Here is a 21,512-nt window from a genome sequence, read left to right as displayed (position 1 = left end):
TGTGCCATTGTATGGAAACCATCATCATCATTATTAATACGCGGTCATGCTTCTTGACCGACCTCTTATTGTGGCCATGTGCCTGAGTAGAAAACCATAATCATCATCAACATTCGGCGATCATCTCGAAGAGCTACTTGGCAGCAGAACTTGTACCGCCCGCTTCTTCACCTACATAAATGCAATTGCTTTTGAGGCAGTTGTTGGTACCCTGACATAACAAAACGAAAATGCAAGAAGGAACATCTAATGCTGCACCTCCAAATCAATTAGCAGCACAATAAAAAGAGCGCATAAAGACGGCTGCGCGCTACCGTCCTGCTACAAAATGTAAGGCTACAAGTAATAAGCAATCGCGATAGGGCAACACACTCATCTGAATTATTTCAACATATAAACCTTTATTCTTTAACTCTCCACAAGTCTGTGCAAGCTGAAAAAAGAGAACACAACACAAGCAGAAAGAATAAAAAGCACAATTGGAAAACAAATCTGTACAAATGTTCTTGTTTACAAAATGGGATAACTGCAGCTTTGCGCCAATCAGCACCTTCATACATAGCATGTGTGCATTCCAAACTAATGCCTTGCAATTTATTTTGATAGGCCATTACTTTGACTGGTGAATGGGGCTCACTAAAACATCATTAAAGCCAAGATCTCACGCAATGATGCAACACCATTGTGCATCCATTTGCCCAAGTGAAGCCTAACATGCCATAAATTATACACTGCACAGTGCACGCCAAAATAGAAAAAACAAAAAATTGAGTGCAACATTAAAATGAAAGGAAATCGATGTTAAACATATAACTTGCTCCAGCTGCTACAGAAATGTAGCTTACTCATATTTTAAATAAGAACAGCGCGAGAGACAGGGACAAAGAAAGACCCACACAGTGCCTTGTGTCTTTCGTTTGTCCCCTATCTCTCGCACTGTTCTTATTTTAACATGAACTACCAGCATGCCGAAATCTCTACCCTCCATTATTAATATTTGTTCTCAATGTCAAAATCAAACTGGTATATATTTTTTTCGGCAGTGATGGAACTGAACAACTATGACAGTGATACAGTGCGCAATGACAAAGAATTTTCTTCAGCATAGATATACGAAATACAGAAGTTCCATGAAATACAGAAGTTCCCCCGTTTCACAAAATTCGCCTTTCTTAGTACTTGTACTGCCAAGGCTTAACACTGGCACAGAATGCTTTGCAGTACCAGAGAAGCACAATATTTGAAGAGACAAGGACAAAACTTGTGCCTTATATTAACCTAAGAATGGTGAAACATTTTTCTGAACAATGCAGCAGCTGCAACTGATGTCTTGGATATAAGGCGGACGCATCAGCAGAATTCATCTGCAGTCAAAACTGAGCGGAATAATACAGACTTGCACGATATTTAAGGAGACAAGCACAATGCTTGTGCTGTTAACCTTATATTAACCTACGAATGGCTAAAGATTTTTCTGAACACTGCAGCAGCTGCAACTGAAGTCTTGGACTGGAGGCGGATGCATCAGCAGATTTCATCTGCGGTCAAAACTGAGCGGAATAATAAATAGGGGCAAACTTTTACCATGGGTGTTTTTATTAAGTAAATAATTTTCCTAAACAGCATGTTCATTTCACAGGAAGGAAAAAAACAACATATATAATGCTTACTGACACCAACAGAGACCTTTAGTTAATAGACAAATGGAAGCAACTTGGACAAAAGTCCACTAAGCTTCTCTTTGTGCTAAGTCCAGCTAAGCACGTCTTCTCTATTGGCTCTAGGAATAGAAACACAATAACAATGACAAAACATTTATACATGCTGTAACTATAACAACAAGAATTTAAATATAGCACAGCCTAACTTTGGAACAGTGAGCTATTTCTCTCAAATTTGGGATCACCACAAGTGGGAGTGTGATCTTGGCTATACAAACTCACAAAACTTGCCTACACAAGTTTTGCTTACACAATTAACAAAGCAAGCTATGTTAATTTAGTTTAATCACCTTGCCACAATTTTTAAAAAAGATCTTGCACATCGGGCGCACTGTGCATTTCTTCATTAAAAAACAAGCATCTAAAAATAGCACCACATCTTTGCACTAATCATATGATGAGAGTGAGGAAACAGCATCAACAAAATAGAAAGCAGGGAGCAAGCAATTTACCTAGAGTAGCACAAGCCACAACTGTGTTGTGCAGAGCATTTGAGTGTCACATTGCTCTTCAGCAAAAAATTTAATACCCGATTGTGGCTGCTAGGCTTCAGAGGCAAGGCTCATGCCACGTGCGACTGCAGTGGCACACGAGGCCAATAGTACTTCAAACCTAGTTAGCCACTGCCGCTGCACACTGTTCTAGCGACCTATGCAAGGCTTTCATGCACTGTACGTCCATGGTCCAAGAGAGGGAGCCACACAACTCGCCTTCTGCTGAATCACAAGTAAAGTACAAAATTAGGGTTTTAAAGCACTTCAAAAAAGAACAAGACAATCTTGAACGAAACCTTATCGTTCCGGGATGTGCTTGTAGGTGGACACAATGCACTGTGACACGGCCAACAGGTGGGAAGGTGCACAAGCAACCACATTTAAAGTGCCTAAATGAAGCTCAAGAGATGTGCACACAGAAATTAAAAATTGCATTAGACATACTTGGAGCAGAAACTTTTACGATTAAGCGAACTGGCATGGTACCAGCGAGACTTCTACAAAACTGGCAGCTGCTGCAGCTTCTTCAGTCAAATGCCCATCAAAAAGAGAGGTAAACTGCGCAATTTTCCTCAATAACTCCTTTTGTAACTGCTTTGACACATACTTCAGAAATTGTCAGCATGGTGGCATCGCCTCTTCATCTTCTTCCACAAGTTATGTAGCAATGGCTGTCAACACTCTAATTTATTCCACAAATATTTTCTGTTACTGATTTCCTTACTGCATTTGAAACCTAGCAAACCACATGACCAACAAAAGGACCATGCAGAGATTGCAGATGATGTTTTCTAGCCGATACGGTACTATAAAGTACAGGGTTGCCCACCATTAGAGGAAACACCTAGTCAATACATAGCTCAATATAGCTTAAAAGTTTTACTGACTTACAAAAGAATAAACAGAAATTATAACAAATTGATTAATAATAAAAAATCTGTCGGTTGGCTTTCTTGTTATATCTAACATGTTATCATTAGTGGACTACTAACAATGTGTTCCTTTTAACAGTGGACAAGCCTGCCTTTGCGGGTCAGCATATGCAACATCAGGTGAACAAACTGGACGCAAAATGCTCCTATAGCAAACTAGTACTCTTCTGCACTGAGCTGCTTGGACAAAATGGTCTTCAAAAGAAGAAAGGCAAAAATTACGCTTCAAGGGAGAGAAAATGAAGGTGTGATCTAATGGTCGCAGATGTGTTTTAAGAATGATGAATAGTGATGACGGAAGTACTATGGCAGCTAGTGACGGCAAATGACGCAGTTCGTGGGAAAGACCCGAAAAACAACACACACACGCACACAAACACTCTCAATGAATACGGCTCAGCTCTTCAATGATTTTGATGAGGTCGTCCACACCAGCATCCCTCTTCATGCCACTGCCGTCATCCATCTGTGAGCAAGGAAGAAGCTATCACTGAAGTGGTCTCTAAATGAAGTAGTACTATACTACCAAAAAGCTGCTTCAGGCACTGTCAAACATTCAGAAACAAGTAAGCTAATGAAATGCATTAAAACACTGGAGAAATAACTATGTACAGTAGAATCTCGTTGATACGACCCCGTTTTGTACGATTTCCTGGCGCCAACATTTGCAATCGAGAACACAACAAGTAACCCAATACAGTCATGCTTCTTATTTACCAGTTAATACATTCCCGATAAACACAATCTTTCGACACCAACGTTATGTAGATTGACAAACTGTAATCGTACGATACGTTTTCAGGCCACTAGATCCCATGTAAATAAGAAAAGGTGTGAGGCACGCAGATTCGAGATCAGTAGGCACCTGCAACGGTAGCTTCCCTGCAGTACTCACCCACTCGTGTCACATGAAAATGCCGCAATGCACTCGTTTTTTTTTTTTTTCTCTTATTTCGGTACTAGCAAATTTCCTCGTGGGTCTTTGCATGTTCTCGTTCCCAGCTATCGGCGCCAACCCACTGCGATAAGCAACTTCCCCAATCTGTTTCATAGCACATGTGGCATAGTGCCATTGGAAGCATACTTCATGCATTTAAGAGGCGATAACTCAAACATGCTGCTGTCTTCTGCTGCAGGCGGCGCAAAGTGAACGTCATGTTTTGCTCTGGCGGCATCTTGGCATTGTATAATGGTGCTGCCCAACAGCTCGATTTCGTTTCGGTTTCCCATCATCGCCTTGAAATGACAATGCACATCTCGGGTCGCTCAGGGCCCACAAGCTCCACGCACATCAGCATTTCGTGCCGCAATTACTTTCGCCAAGCGGCAACGAGAAAACTTCCCACTAAAATGCTCCACCCTAAGAAGCCGCTGATCCAGGCCCAATTTAATGAATACGAACGTAAGCTTGCTGAAGCTGCAAAAACAACTACACATATCTAGGGTCGTTTGCACCCCACCAGATCGGCGCTTGTCAGCGTCTCCTGCTGCAGCAATTCGTGGAACACTTCGCATTACGTAGATGTGAACTACAGTTGAGTCTTCCAAATGTTTTAGTGACTTTGGATCATATGTTTTCCCAGTTAGTTTTTTCTTATGTCTTTTTCCAAAACGTATGAATAAGGTTCTACAGCATTCATCAAATGAAATGTGATTTCAAATATGAAGATAGGAGACAGCCACTTTTTATACATTTAATGATGTTTTCAGAGACAAAATTTATTCCAGAGCATTCATGCACCAAAGAGTCGAATCTCGATAATTCGACCTCGAAGGGGCCTGAAAATTTGTTTGAATTAAAAGAAGTTCGAATTAACGGAAGGCCATATTTTTGAAGTATTCGAGCACCATAGCAAGATGAACGAATGGTGGGAGTCGTGAAATTTCGCGGCGCGCAAGCGCCTAGCGAGTTGCACTGACATGGCAACGCACGCACGCGCCCGTCGCCATGTCGGCACCGTCCGCTCCCTGAAGTCCCTGAAGGAGGGCGGCAGGAAAGCGGATTTGGCCTCGGCAACTCCGCCGCTTCAGTGGCTCCCCTCGCCCTCTTTCTCAAGTCCCTCGCAGCTCCCTCACCTTCGACTATCTCCGTGCATGCCCGCTGGCACCGTCGGTACAGCCAGTTCGGCGCAGATTAGCTAGCCTCCTTGAAGTTTCGTTTTCTGCCGTCATCGGGAAGCGAGCGTTTGCCGGCGTGGGTGCTGACGCCACCGGTTTAGCCGGCCCGGCGCTAGCTTAGGGTACGGCCACGCTAGCGGCAAATAACGTGCACGTCAACGCCTTGCCGCGAGGCCACCGTGGCACGCGCGTCTCGCCGTATGATAAGATCTCCCACACTCTCCAAACACGTGAGCAACACCGCGAGCGCTGGTTGTTTTATGCGAGAGACGACGATCGTCGATTGAAAACCCGGCGCGGTACGGTAGTGATGGCTCCGTGACGTCACCCTCGTTGCTCTTGGTTGGTTCTTCATCACGCGGCATGTGCCGCTGAAATGGGTCTCGAACCCATTTCGCGTGGCACGCCGCAAAACCCCCGATTCCTGCCGCTTTTGCCGCCCGTGGCATGACGCGTTGCCGCGCGTTTTTGCCGCTAGCGTGGCCGTACCCTTAGGCCGGTCCCTGAAGTTTCGTTCTCTGCTGTTATCGGGAAGCGAGCGTTTGCTGGCGTGGGCAGTTCGTTGGCCGGACTGGGCTTCCGCCGCTGCATGAAGGAGTCTCTCCTAAGCTTTTGCTCTATGGCGGTGTCGGGGCAATGCCGGTCGGGGGCGCCGCCGCGTTATTCGGCGCACTGCTGAGAGCATTGTCGGTCCGCGGTATGTTCAAATTAACCGTCGCAAATGCTTTCGCGTTCGAATTACCGAGCGTTTTTCGTCCATTGAAATACACATAACTTTCGACGGGACCAGAGCATCAATTCGAATAAACCGGCAGTTCGAATTAAGCGTGTTCGAATTAACGAGATTAGACTGTAATGGGAAAAGGGGGGAGGCTGGCTATGAAGTTATCTTGAAAACATACATAACTGACAACTACCAGAACCCGGTTTAGTAATTATTTCATTATAATGCCGCAAGACCAACAAGAACACTATCATTTTTATGCAACAGTGCAGACAAAGCAGAAACAAAGATGGTGTCATAGACAGCATTCAGCCTTTTCCACATCATCCTCATTGTCCAGAGATGACCAAATCTCTCTATCAACTTTGACCAGATATTTTTGTGAAGTGAGTACGGTAGCAATGTTACACGTGCACCGAAATGCAAGCACCCGTAGTCCCAAATAAAAGTACACAAAGTAGAACTTCCACGAACTAAAGCAGTAGCAGTGCCTTTTATAGCAGCTTTCATTTGATTAAGACCAGCAAGCAGCAATTTGAACTGAGAATATTCAAGGACATCACTTTCAGTACCCATTGATTGTGAGGTAGTGAACACAAATGTGACAAAAACATAACAAACTTGTGTGACCTTGCAGCAAGCCCACAAACAAAATGCAATTTAATACAATTTCAACACTATCTTACACCTTACACTACTATCTTACAATTCACCTTACAATTCACCAGCACGTTTTTGAAAGTATATACACAGTACTCTATATGTACAAGGCTGAAACCCACCACATCGAGTAGTTCTCTTGCACTGCATACAGGCTCAAAATGGGCCAAGTTACTGAAACTCGCTATTCCCCAATAATGCACCTGACCAACACCCATGCTTGTGACTCAGCCCATGCATCACCTCTCCCATTGCTTCCAACCTTAATCACACTGCAATAATTGATTCTACAGATATGTGGAGAGCTTGTACGTCTGTGTTTAAGAGTCTCTTAATTACACACACCTCTCATTTTTAGGCACACTCGCACAGTCTGTCACGTATACAGCTTGAACCCGTTTGTAATGAACATAATAGAACCTTGAAAAGTGCTTGTTATATGAGCAGTTCATTATATATGAACTAGCCCTTAAAACCGCTCAAAACTAACTGCATTGAAGCTGGCATCAGCAGTTACAATTCGGCACTACTTTGGTGCAAAAACCAGATTTTCAGTGTCATTTTTGTTCCCGGTACATTCTCATGCCGAGCTGCAAACTTTCGTCAGAAACGTCCATCTAAAGAATGATATGCAGCGTCATATAGCTCTTCCAAACGGCGCCCGGTTCTGATCACCTGTCATTTCAAAACTGTGAGTGCAGCCGCCATTTTTTATTCGAGAGCTTGTGGTATATTTTACTACCAGCAGGACACGACTGTATTCTGCACAAGATAGCAAAGCGTTCTAGCTGGCCGGAAGCGTAAACTTCGAAAACTACTGTGGCATGCCGCCATTATGCGAACGTCTCCAACATCATGGTTTTGCATTACGACTGTGTGTCAGCCACCCAAGAGCCATAAAATTACGTTATCTGTATCACTTTGGGCCAAAAAAATTCAATGTTCGAAATGTAAAATGTCACTGCGAACCGTTATCAGCAATCGGCAAAGTGTAAACAAAGCACCGCTGAACCTGATCTCCTGATAATGGCGTAGGAACCGCCGATCATTTGCAATATTGCATGGCAGCAGCGCGTAGTGAAGTGTTCTTGCCGACTTGGGCCGTGTCAACAGGTACGCTTGAGCGGCTCCCATTTCCATGCTGGAAGGACATAGATGGCCTTCCAAATTGTTGAAACAGACGAAATGCACATGGCGCCACACGGACAATTGTGCAAAAACGAGAGTGACGCCATTGTGGCATCCGATATTGCACCGGCGCATGCGGCAGTGCACACCCCACACCATGCTGTACGCCTCCTCCCTGGAGGCATTCCTTGAAAGTGTGTGACCTTCTTCGTAGCTTCCAAAATGTGCGCGTGGCAGTTGCTCACTTATCTCGAAGGTCGTATCATGGTCATGGTTGGACTGGAGCAAGGCATGCACTGCCGTGCTTTGATACTTCTCGTGTGCCCTCTTTTAACCGTGACCGGGTTCAAAGCGTTCGTTGTAAGAGTACGGCGATTTAAAAAATTTTAGTTTTATCTGGAAGCAGTTTCAATAGGCAGAGTCGGAAAATCATAGATGCACTGAAATGTGGTTGTTAGATCTGACAGATCCGTTATATATCTGGGATTGTTATAAGTGGGCTCGATTGTATTCAATATAGATGAACCAGTCAATAAAGATGCTCAGGTCATTCCATGTGCCCAGAGAAAGTGTTTTTAAATTGCCTTAGACGCTCTCTGGACTCGGAGCTTTCTGCATTCATTCGAACACAGCATGAGTAACAAGAACAGTTCGGGGCAGCTGGTGTCAAGAGATGTTGCAGATTTCACATCACAGCAGCACAGTGAACATTGCCGGCCTCATTCTAACCTAATAGCTCACCTGAATTCCTTGAACAACCTCCTGCATCTTGTCCCGACTCAGGTCAAGAAAGCTCTCGATGAGGTCGCCATCGATAAAACCTATCGCCTGTTCTGTCTTCCTCTCCGTTGAAAACGACCGCCAGGTGCACAGAAAACTGTCAAGGAAGTTTCTCCATCGATGATGCAAGAACAAAAACACATATACCTTGACACAGGGCCAACTCACTCATGTGCCTTAACTTTTTAAAAGATAAATAGTCTGGTGATTTCTGGCAAAACAAAGCAACATAATACAATCGAGTGCCTCTACAACGAAATGACTCGTACAACAAAGGAACATTTATCTTGAAACTGCAGCGCACACACAAGAAACGAGGACAATAAGGTGAAGGTAACAGACAGGCGCTGTGTTATTGCCTTATTGTCCTCATTTCTTGTGTGCGCGCTGCAGTTTCAAGATGAATAGCTACCAACTCGCCCAACTTTCAGTACTTTTACAACAAAGGAATAATTCTGTCCCAGTTCTATTGTGAGCTGTGCGGTGCGTGACCTTTACAACGAAGTGACCTGTACAGCAAATGATTTCGGAGGCCCCAAGCACTTCCTTATAAAGGCGTTCAACTGTATGTAGGTCGGTGTCAATCAGTCTACAGTGGCAGAAAGACAGAGAGGACCGTTATTCAAATGCGAGTTAATGAAAACATTCTCAGTGATACTACTGGCCCATGTCATTTCAGAGCAGCTTTTGGAGCAGTCAAAAATGCATTTTGGAGCCGTAAAATGGACTTCCAGAGCAGGTTTATGAAAGCGATTGCAAACTATATTATATGGAGCTTTTACAGTGGCAAGAGATGTAAAAGCAGTAAGTTCTCGCAGGTTCATAAACTCAATCTAAGCCCTAAAAGTGGCCCCGACTCCCCTTCATTGCCTGGACTGCGATGAAGCGGTGTTGTCCTAAGATGTGCTTAAAAAACACTTCACTGGTTTAGAAAAGAACGGAAGCACTTGGACATGCTGCGTGCAGGATTCAGAGGCCTTTTGAGAACCTTCAGTGTGATCTCCCTGCTAGTATAAATGTATTAACACGAAGCACTCTGCGAAAAAAAAAAAAAAGGTATGTTGATAATACAGCAGAAGCTAATGTAACAGGTGGACTCTCCTTCTTCACTTCCCTAAATGCAATTGGCAACTCTACGTATACAGTGGAATCTCGATGATACGAATCTCACGGGGTCACGAAAAAAATTTGTATTAGCCGAAATTCGTATCATCGAAACACAATTAAAACTAGCTAAATTAAAGTCTAGAGGCGAACTCACTCAGGCACACGTACGTAAAAGCATTTACAGTATAGACCACTTATAACCTAAGCGTGTATAGTGCAGAACTGGCTACAACGCGGCCTTTTCCGACTCCCGTTTACCCTCCCATAGAACTTCATGTATACGCATACCGATTACAGTGCAACCGCGTGAGACAAAATTGCGGCTTCCGCGGGAAAATCTCGCCGACAAGGGCGGTAGCGAGCACGAGGTGCACCCACCGATGGAAGAGGAGATCAACGAGGGCGATGCGGAGGAGGAGCATGAGACGAGGAGTACGAGTCCAAGGGCGATAAAGTCGTCACCGCGCGCCGTATGTGCGAGTGAAAGCACACGGGGGACGCGCGCCTTCACGGACAACGAACGCACAGCGGAGAGCAAACGCGACTTCCGTTGCGCGAAAGGCCATGGGGGTATGGGAGGGAGGGAGGGGGGCGACGCTGTGCTGCGGCGTCGCACCCCCCCCCCCCCCCCCCCCCGCATGCGTACCTTGCAACCGAGTGCAAGGGTAGCTGGCGACGCAATCTCCCAACGCGAAAGGAGCAAAGCGGGAAGGTAGTGTGGGAGGAAGGGAGTGGGAGGGGGGCGGCTCCTACTCTGCCAACAAATGCGTTCTTGTACTTTGCGCCTGTGCCGGCTGTCGGTGTTATCGCGCGCACCGTATCTTGAAAGCGATCTCCACGCGGCTCTGACCTTTGTAAGCGCTGTGCTTATGCCGCTCAGTTTCCGTAGAAGCGATTGACCGCACGAACCTTCACTTGCTGCGGCGACCGCCGGGCCGAGCGAAGAGACAAAAAGAAAAGCACAAAAGCGTCACCGCTTCAAACTTCTCGCGCCCAGTCGCGGCTTCCGCACTGTCCGGCGCCGCGTCCGTGCCTCTGCACCAAAAGAGAAAGGGAAAACGCGCGTGACTGCGCGCTGTTCTCTTTCGCGGCCGTTGATGGGGCGGCGTTTATTCGTATCAACCGACGCGGGTCGAAAATCGATTCGTAGCAACCGTTCTCTAGCACGTTGCAAAGTAATGGGGCTCGGCCGGGACCTCAGAAAAATTTGTATCATCCGGAAATTCGTATTAGCCGTGATCGTATCATCGAGATTCCACTGTATACAGTATAGACCACTTATAACGTAACCGCTTATAGTGCAGGACCGGATATAGTACTGTCTTTTCAGAGTCCCGTTAATTTTCCCATAGCACTCCACGTATACACGTATCGCTTACAGTGCAGTTACGGGAAACGAAATACCGGTTACAGCGCGGCTGCCTGGGAGTACGGAAGTCAGCGGAGACGGCGAACGCTCCCCTCAAACGGGCGCCCCAAGTAGTGCTCGAGGAAGAAAGAGAGACGAAGTGGAGGAGAAGGGCACGTGGTGCGAACGAACAGCCACTGAGGCTGAAACCAGAATCTAGAGTGCGAGTCGTGAAATATCACGGCGCGCCTATGCAAGTGAGGGCCGCGAAACTGCCAACGCCATCCAACGCACGCTTCACGATAATGGCAGTAAACGAAAATCCAGGGAACGGGAGGCGCCGGTACAGCACAGGGAAGGGCGCACGCGGAGACTGCCGTGGAATGTGAGGCAGGAGGGCGGCAGGGAAGCGGATTTCGCCTCGGCAACTCCACCGCTTCGGTGGCTCCCCTCGCCCTCCCTCGTAGCTCCCTCACTATCGACTGTCACCATGCGCGCGCGCCGCCGTGCAGGCACCGCCGCTCCAGCCGGCTCGGCGCCAGCTCCCCGAAGTTTCATTTTCTGCCGTTATCGGGAAGCGGGCGTTTGCCGGCGGGGGCAGTTTCGTTGGCCGGCCTGGGACAGCGCCGCTGCTTCCCTCTACGCCGTAGCCACAGCGTGCAAGGTCAACACGTGACTAGAAAGTAGAGGAAGCATAAAGGAGAAAAAAGGATTCGCTGACATTTTCTACACGTGGCTACGGTAGCGTGGTTGAGACATCGGCACGTACACGCATGTTCCGGCGCAACGCAGAATCGGCGACCTTGCTATTTGAGAGAGGGTGAAATTTCCGCCGCGTTTTTTTTTTTCTTTCTTTTTTTTTGTTTTGTTCGGGCGCGACATTGAGCCTTGAGGGGTCTCTCCTAAGCTTTCATACTCTATAGTGGTGCCGGAGCAATGCCGGTCGGAGGCGCCGCCGCGTGATTTGGTTCGAATTAACGAGATTCGACTGTCTACCAAACATTCTAGCCGCATTCCTCGACTGTCGCATACACGTGGCGGCTCAGTGCACATGTTTTGCATATGTGCGGGCCTTGAAAATTGTTGCTTTGGTTATAGTGCAGTACCGCTTATGATGCGATATTCGCGACTCCGGCGACTTACGTTATAAGCGGTCTACACTGTATATATTTTTTTGCGTTGTTCTCGCAACACCGTTATCTCCAGATTATTTACCCTTTTCGCGAAGCAGTTTGTTCTAGAGAAACGAGATGGCACTTACGGCGGCGCGCCATACCTCACCGCAGCGACCGCGCACGAATACGAAACCATTACTGCTTCTACCTTGTTTCTGTGTGATTATCTGTCGGAAATGCAACTGAGTTTTCGCTAGCGCACTGTGCTCCATTCATGCTGGTTTGAATCATGTGGATTGAAGACCTGTGCGGTAGTTGGCTGCAAAAATAGTGACTGGCATATTAAGGAATGTAATCAATATGTGGGGCCAAGTTTGCGGACCGCTGCTGCAACTGTCCGTACATGTTTCCGGCACTTCTGAGATGTACGGCTTTCCTCGAGGATACACATATTCACATATTCATCCGCCAGTGTTGTATCATTAACCTACAAAGAAAGGGCTTCAGCCCTGGTGCGTCGGCAAGAATAAGTATCGCTCGTTAAACAATGATAAAGGCAGTAGAGCCGCTTCCTGTCATAGTAAGTTTCGTGCACAGTATCTACATACATCTACCCCAACCGGCACAGAAACTTACTCACTCTTTCGCCAACGTGTCAATAATAAGAGGATGGGCGCACACTTGAATACAGTGTAGACCGCTTATAACGTAAGTCGCCGGAGTCGTGAATATCTGCACTATAAGTGGCACCGCACTATAACCAAAACAACGATTTTTTTCAAGCCCTGCACGTATTTTAAACATGTAGACCAAGCATGTAGTCACGCTTTGTACTATCGCGGGCACATCGTGATTACGTTTTCGAAACATAATCGCGATGTAGCCGGTGCTCTTCAAGTTCGACAGCTTTGCACCGAGTCAAAACGAAACTACTGTTTGCCGCAACTGCTGCGGAAAAAACCGTGACCATTATTGACACGATTATGAGCGGCGACTGTGCGGCGCTGAAGGCACGCGCCGGACGCACGCAGCAAGTCTGGACGAATTAACTACCATACACTGCAACAACTGCAGTTGAAACCGCGGTCGCTATCTATGCGATGATCGATGGTGACTAGGCAGTTTTTTAGGCACGCGGCCGACGCGCGTACCGAGTAAAAACGAAACTACTGTTCGCCGCAACCGCTGCGGAGAAAACCGCGGCCGCTATCGACGCGATTGTGGATGACAACTACGCAGTTATGAAAGCCCGCGGCCAACGCGGCGTTATGCGCAGCGGTAAACGCAAGAATACAGGCTTTAAAGACACAAATAGGCTCGAAGCGTTCCGGCATTGCTGTCATTCACGTACAATTTCAACTGATGGCTGTGGCGATGCGGACTCTGCCGCTTCGTTTCGATTGGACACTAGCACCGTTCTTGCTCTTTTGCGTCGCACATTTTGCAGCGCTCTCCACTCACCGAGCTCCAAAAGTAGTCTGAAGTAACCGATGTGCGGCCAAATAAGTCCGAATTAACAAGAGTTTGATTGCATTGAAAAATGCAAACGCCGGCCGAGAGCATGCACCTTGTTGAGAAGCGTGCTCGCTGCCGCCCTTGTTGGCGAGATTCTCCCGCAGAAGCCGCATTATAACCGGCATTTCGTCTCGTGTGGCTGCACTGTAAGCAGTATGCGAATACATGGAGTTCTATGGGAGGGTAAACGGGAGTCGGAAAAGGCCGCGTTGTAGCCAGTTCTGCACTATAAACAGTTACGTTATAAGTGGTCTATACTGTATATGCACACTATATACGCACAATAAGTGACGGTACTACACCGATAGCGCACGAATGGTCGAAGCTGAATGTTTCGTGATGGTCCACAAGAGTAAGCGAGTTACTAGCGATAATACTACATCTTTGCTACAAGATATTACAATGTACAGAATAACTACGTTTCAAGCCTTGTGCGCAGCAAGAACAAATCTAACGGAACTGAGCACACCCACGAGCGATTAGGCAGAAAATAATCAGTGACCGCACCGAAAAACCTTACCGAGTCAGAAACATGACAAGCCGCTGCTTCAATATACAGTAGAACCCCGCTGTTACGTTTTTCACGGGACCGTAAAAAAAACTTAAGAGCCGGGAAACGCAAGAGCCAGGAAACAGGAAAAATTGAGAAATGGGAGTAGTGTTGAACTGCACACAATATTATTTTAATTCTTACGTGCGACAAAAGTCGTTTCGCCCGACAGCCGAAGTATCGATTGCGGTGAGCTATACAAAGTAAGAATAGTAGTTTTATCGTCTGTATAAACTTTTAAACATTCGGTTATTAACTAATTAACAAACAGTGTCAGCGCCCACAGGCAAACATGAACACATTACACTCGATGAGCGCGAACACGCGCAGTTAAGCGCCGCTGCAGAAGCGAGCGAAGTGACTTTCGTGCTGTTGTCTATCGCTTCAACCCTAACTGAGCGCCGAGAACACGCAGCACGCACAAAGCTACGAGCCGCCGACGCACCTACACTGCGTGGAATCTACCCCCACGCAGATCACTTTCAAGATAGGGCCCGCGGGACCGCGCGCGCGCCGCCGCGCAGTATGATGCCAGAGCGCAACGCTGCCCGCTACCCCCCCCCCCCCCCCCCACTCGCTCCCTCGCTGGTGCCTCGAGCGCAACGGAAGGAGGCGCGCTTCCTCTCTGCTTTTCTTTCGCGCGCGAGACGCGGTCGTCGGCTCCCCTCGCACGCTTTCACTCACACATTCAGCATACGGCCGCGCGCCTTCCCTCGCACGCTTTCACTCGCACATACAGCATACGGCGCGCGGCGACGTATGCTGTATGTGCGAGTGAAAGCGTGCGAGGGGAGCCGACGACTGCGTCTCGCGCGCGAAAGAAAGCATACGGCGCGCGGCGACGGCGTTATCGCCCTTGGACTTTATATGGAACATCTATGAGCCAAAACCAATTTTAGGGCCGCAACGCGTCATAGACATCATCTTTAGATAGCAAAAGTGGATATCAAAGGCCATACTTTTGCTGGCGGAAACCGAAAATACATAATAAATATCGCCCCCAGCACTTTGGGCGGCCAATGCCATCGTCAAGCAACCAAGCCAAGCGACATGAAAAAGTCAAAATGGCCGCTCGGGCCGGCGCGGTGTGGCAGTTCGCAACGTATGATGCGGGAACGGTCCCACAGTTGCGACGTAACAGCGGGGTTACCAATGCATTGGGTTCTATGGGAGCTGTGCCGGGACCGGCCGAAAACGACGGAACAGCCGGGAAAACGCAGCACCCGGGAACGTAACAGCGGGGTTCTACTGTATTCGCCAAATAAAGAACGAAGACCAAAACAATATAATCCTGATTCAATTCACGAGCGGAAAGTTTGGATAGCTTCGAACACATATTTAGCACCACTTTTAGAGGAAGCACCACATACACTGCTCGCACCGTTAGGACATAGCTTAATCAGCTCCGAAAGCGCTTTTGTATGTTCTCTGAAACTGTGGCCAAAGCTGCGTGTCGTCCACCCAGTTACCGTCTACGATATCTCCCGAAACAGAGGTTTGTTAAGCTGCACTGGTGTCATACACATCCATTGTAAACACGGAGGCAACGGAGGCAGTTGAGGCAAGCAATGGACGCGTCACCACGTGATCAAACATGGCAGCGCCCACAGGATCGCTGCGAAAAGTGTCAATAGAAACCCTTTAACATTAAGTTACTGGTAATTTTGATAAAACTAATGCTATCTATGCAAATGGTTGCTTGCATAGGTAGTTTATCTGCTTTGGCAGATACAGTTTTTGTGAACGAGTAGTAGAGCTAGTAAATATTTATTTCACGATTTATGGTACACCTGTCTATATTAAAAACTTGAGTGATGAATTCGAAGAGAACTTTATATTGTTTGATTCTTCAAGAATGCTTCTGTTCCAAGATATTCATCATTCAATTTGCCTAAGTTGCCCGCAAGCTGCGGTATAGAAGGTATCAAAATTAAATAATAGCCCACAGAAGAAGCAGGCTTAATTGTAGAGGCTTGACTTGGTCCACTACGGAGTTTACGCAGCAGCTGCTGGTCCACGCCATGCCGTATTCGATCAACTGCATTGCACAGAGAAATGGCGCTTGAGGACTTAATTCCATTTTCGAAAGACTGAGCAACCCTTTTGGTGCAGGGTGGGCGCAGATAATTCATATTTTGCTGAAATGTAGCCGGATGTAGCAGGGTCTTGGCGCAGTGCAGCGCAATTAGCGCAGCGGTAGCGTCGCTACATTCTACGCTTGTTTGAAAAGCTTGTGTTGCTAGATTAATAACGAGAAAGAATTTCGTTCTTGTGACTCCCACAACTATAAACAGCATGCGTGATTGAACAAAGCACATGGGCGTGAGCATCTGCCATTAAATAAAGAGACCATGATACGGTTGTCTGATTATTTACAGTTTATCATTGTAACTGAGAGCAGAGGGCCCAATATAGTTATTGGGCCATATTGGGCCCAATAAAAAACGTGCTTTCGGTGCACATTTTAACTCAAAATTTCGATTTGAAATTGTTGCCTCGAAACCCCTCCAACCGTCAGTGTCAGTCATTTTGACACGGACTCTGTGATGTCAGCAAATAACAGGCCACCACTGTGTCGTCTGCTTTGCAACAGTGCAAGACGACATAAAACGTCTTGCTCCACACACTCTGGCACCCAATGGTGCAGCAAGGGCATTGCTGTTGAATTGTACCCGGAATTCCTTCACTCATACAATAAAAATGCGGCAAATCGCCAAGACACGCACGCAAAAACAAAACGATGCATGGTGACCATGACATATTTCATGATCCTGCAATCACTTCCGGTGTTTGCAGTACACACAAATCATGGACTATGAGACCGGCTTTCGTTACCCAAGGGAACTGTTTCCGAGGGTGTCAGCCAGAATGCTGTGCGGTTCAATTGCGACATAGAAAAATTAAAATACAACCTTTCTATCACACCAAATGCACTCGAATTTCACCAGCTTGCTGTGGGATACGTGTGGCTTAACGTGAAATGCATAATTCAGGTTCAAAAGTTTTGTGTCGTGGCCAGTGTAAAAAAGGTGAAGCATGGATACCTTTAGCTACCACAGTGATCTAGAGAAACAGTTCTAGTGGGAGCCAGGATGTGGCAGCCCCTTTAAGGCACTGGTGCTTCATTCCAACAAGGCACATTATTTCAAACTTGCAGTCTGACCATTTGGGACTTATTCCTGTAACAGTTTTTGCACAGCAGTTACCCTCAAAATGTAAACAGGGGTCGTTCTCTTTATAGCACAAATGGCAGCCAAATGTGTGCCGGGCAAGTGAGTGTTACAAGTGACGTTAGCAGAGGATTGCAAGCATATTCCTCATCCCTTGTGCAGTTTTTTAAAGAAAAACAACATGCTTATCTGCCCAAATGCAGCATGACTTCAATTCCAGTAACCTGTTCCCATGTATCCCAGGGGCTAAATTTAGACCCGCAAAAGGATATAAGGCATGGTCAATTTTTCCCACACTCTTGATCACTTTTGTAAGGTTTTCTTGGACCTCAAGAAGGAAGCTGTAGAAGTCTGAAGGCAGCTGGGCCACAAGACCTAAAGACAAAAAAGAAACAGCAACGCTAGTTACACATTTCAGAGACAGCACCAAACAGCAATGTGAAACTTAAGCTCAGAATGTCCGGTAGGTGCAAGCTAACATTCTGCATTTTCTGAGGTAACATGTAAACAGCTCAAGCCAGTGTCAAACAGGAAAATCAGCAAGGTTGACCCAATCTCAACACATTCCGTCAACTCTGCAGCAAAGCAGAGGACACTCATTCACTAAGTACCAATAGGACATTGATTGAGCGATGGTGTTTTACATCCCTAGGCCATTTTTGGCTATGTCGGATGCTGTAGTGAGTGGCACTGGATTAATTTTAACAACCAGGGGTTCTTCAGCATCCACCAAAATCTCAGTATACAAGTGATATCAACATAATCTGCACTATGTTATGAATAAATCTGTTTAAAAAAATGTGCTTACAATGAGTAGGATGCCTGCCACCTTTCTAAGCGGGGGCACTGGTTTGATAAGCAGCCCCTCACTCAACAAGCATGCGCAAGCATATTTAATTGCAGTCCCTGCACTGCACAGGTAACTGAGCTCCCGTTATGTTGGAAGCTATGGTATTTTGGCAAAGGATCGAAAGTTTCACAGTCTTCTATTTAGTAGTCATCTGTGTCCTCCATCAGAGGGGGCACACCGAGGAGCATCAGTTAAAGATTGCATCTGTAAATCTTTGTGGGCCTTTGGGGGTTTGCTTTCAGCTGGCACTGCTCTTGATGCAAGCCTACTAAGAGCTTGCATAGATCTGCTATTCTGTTACTGCAAAGCTGCAAGCACTGAAATTTGTCAAAGCCTCAGGTAGTGCCAGGAATGACAGAATTCACATCTGTCAGGCTCAACTGTTATATGCTTAGACAAAAGGTTAAGCACAGATCTAAAGAGATTTTTTTTGCAACTAGCAAGACCAGTGTGTGTTTTCACCTTCAATTCATTCCTAAAATTTGACCATTCCTTTAACTCCTGCAACTACAGGCTTTTTGTTTTCATAGCAGTGCTGTGTGCCATAACATATCACATTACATCACAGAAAGAGAAGCAAATAGGCAGGCAGAAAAAATGTAAAGGAATGTAGACCCACCTATAGCACCATGGATGGTGCCAAAAAGCACGGAGCCCTGTGTGGGCGAGGACGTTTCACCAGGATGCTGCATAACAAGTGAACCATGCCGGAAGACGTTGACAAACTCCCCAAGATGGAACTGCCCTACTTCCTGCAGGTGCTGACGCTCTTCATCGGTCGTGGCCGCACTGATGGCATGCACAGTGGAGATGGGCATACTCAGACATCAATCAGCAGACAAAAAATCTACAATACAGTCGAACCTAAACATAAAGTCACACCCAACACAAAAAGTCGCAGTTTCGGCTGAAAGGCGAAGTTTCGATTGCGATAGCAAATTAGTAGACAGCTATAGGAAGTAAAGATAGTAGTTTTATCGGCCGTGTAAACTTGTAAGCATTCGGTTACCAACTAAATTAACAAGCATGGTGGCACGCATTCAAAAGCATACATGAACACACCTCACTCGATGACACCAGAAACTCGCTGTCAAAATGCTGGAGTGAGGAAGCGCGGCAGCAGCAGCAGCAATTGACCTTAATGCTGCCTCTCATTTTAATGCAAACTAAAGTTAGGTTAGGTTAGGACAGCACACACAAAGCTATCAGCACTTGGCGCACTCCGTCCCCATCGCAGATTGCTTTCAAGGTCGGTGCCCCCTTCCCGGTGACTTGTGTGCGACAGAGGACAGCGAGCTTCCTCCCTGCTTTCCTCTCTTGCGCGTGCAAGATTGAGCCGCCATCGTCAGCTCACCCTCATACACTTTAACTCGCACAAACAGCACACAGCGCGCAGCGGCAATTTTATTTCTGCACTGCGAAATATGGCACCCTGGCTATTTGAAGGTAAGATCTCTCCTCTTTAAGATGGTTCCAGAATGGCGGCATTACCTCAATGGAAAGCCGTACTTCGCAATGCGATGACACGTCCCGATGCCAGATTTCCTACCTAATTTTTGTCGACAGTGCACTAGAAAAGTGCGATTGTCTCAACTTCTACGTCACTTTTCTTTCTCATATTGGAAACTTTGACCAGTCAACCGGAGCGGTGGGCGGTAAACTGGAGCTGTGGGGAGAACCCTGGCAATCATCCAAATACACCACTGTTCTCTGCTGCCTCTGAGTGGGATCAGCCCAAGTGTGCATCACTTGAAGAAACTAAATGAGCCTGCAGTCGCCGTCTTGACTCAACAAGCTACGTGCTACACTAATGCACCATGCACATAGCCAGGAGTGATGCAGGCACAAAGACAGCTCCCTGTAGAGACACTCCCACGAAACGCAATGCTGTCTGGCAGCAAAAACCCACACATTCTAGCAAACACGCAAGCATCCCAGCACAAGGATGGCGTGTGCTTAGCAAATACTGACACACTGCACATAAATCGCACAGAATGATTGGTCCCACGAGACAGCAAGTTTTGAAGAAGGTGTACCAATTCTCACTCAGTAGATTGTTATACAAACACACACACGCAAATTGGGGAAAGCTTGACGAGTTGATACATTGTCTGGTCTGTCACTGCACTTTGCTCTCTTTCAAAGTTTTGAAATGCTACTTGGCACTGCCCATGCTCTGTTGCAGAGTACTGTGAAAGAGGCAGAATTGTTTTTCACCACTTTGGAAAAAGAAACCTCTTAGTGCATATTTTAGGTGACTTTTACTATGGTGTTGCATTTCATTGCTGGCAGCAGCATTCATAATAAAGGAATGCAAATGTGTATTTGCCGGTTAGTGCGTGCTATGGTTTAGTGCATACTTATGCCATGCTCCTGCCAGCTACATATTAACGAGGTTTCTCTGTAGTAACTAGCACCTTTGATTCCCAGCAAACAGAGCGGCCTCAAATATAATATGAAAATTGCACTGTAGCAAACACAAATAGGAAATAAGATTACTTTATTGCAATCTACATATTCAGTAAGCTTCACTAAGTCAGCACACATTTCCTTCAAGCAAGAGTAGTACGCCTTTTGCTACACAGAGGGTGCGTGAAAACTAGCAGTAACTGTAAATAGGCAAAGATGGAATGCTAGGCTAAGCCACTACGTATAGACGATACATTGCACTCAATTTCACATTCACCAGTAGAAGTATCTTACCTGTCCTTCTGGCAAACAAACAGATTTGTCGTAGACTCTGCCCCGAGGAAAGTGTCATCATCCAAGATCTCCACAGAGGTCATCCAGTTGGTCTGATAGTCTCTTGCAATCTGGAATTTAGTTTAGCCCATTCAGACGCCTTATTACAGCATCAATCAAAAAAATTTCAGACCTTCCATTTTTCATGTATATAAGGGGTGCAGATACATTTAAGAAAAACAGACAACTAGGTTAAGACATATTGCAGTTTCTATCACACTATCCTAGATTACTAAGTGCAACTAAATCCTAATATTGTGTTTATAACAATGTTCAGCCACTCAGCGTGGGAACATTAAGGTCCTTATTGATGTGGAATGCACTCTACAGTAAAAATCTTTAGTAATATTTGTAAGACCAGAACGAACAATAAACAGCCGAACTGATGTAAAACAGGGTGCACATTTTTTCATAAAAGACACGTGTTTATTTCAAATCAATTTTATAATTAATCCCTTTCCTTCTACATATTAAACTGATATGGCGCTAGCTTCCATTTTTTACAAAAAAGAAGCAAATTATAAGCAGTAAACCTTTTAAAATGTACCGTATTTATTC

General features: G+C 46.2%; 1 protein-coding gene across 1 annotated transcript in view; it reads right to left on the bottom strand.

Moving 5' to 3' along the window:
• Positions 1-377: 377 nt before the first annotated feature.
• LOC119450348 (DNA damage-binding protein 1-like) overlaps positions 378-21,512 on the bottom strand; it is a 57,272-nt gene continuing 36,137 nt past the window's right edge. Inside the window, exons 18-22 of the mRNA XM_037713782.2 lie at positions 20,916-21,025; positions 18,832-19,001; positions 17,635-17,737; positions 8,519-8,642; positions 378-3,613 (exon numbers count right to left, since the gene is read on the bottom strand). Coding sequence (XP_037569710.1) covers positions 3,530-3,613; positions 8,519-8,642; positions 17,635-17,737; positions 18,832-19,001; positions 20,916-21,025 — 591 coding nt within the window. The 3' untranslated portion in view covers positions 378-3,529. The remainder of the gene's footprint in view (positions 3,614-8,518; positions 8,643-17,634; positions 17,738-18,831; positions 19,002-20,915; positions 21,026-21,512) is intronic.

The sequence above is a fragment of the Dermacentor silvarum genome, chromosome 4, assembly GCF_013339745.2.
Source record: "Dermacentor silvarum isolate Dsil-2018 chromosome 4, BIME_Dsil_1.4, whole genome shotgun sequence".
In the NCBI taxonomy this organism is placed as follows: domain Eukaryota; kingdom Metazoa; phylum Arthropoda; class Arachnida; order Ixodida; family Ixodidae; genus Dermacentor; species Dermacentor silvarum.
Note: the sequence above shows the minus strand (reverse complement) of the source record. Positions and strands in the feature narration are given on the sequence as shown.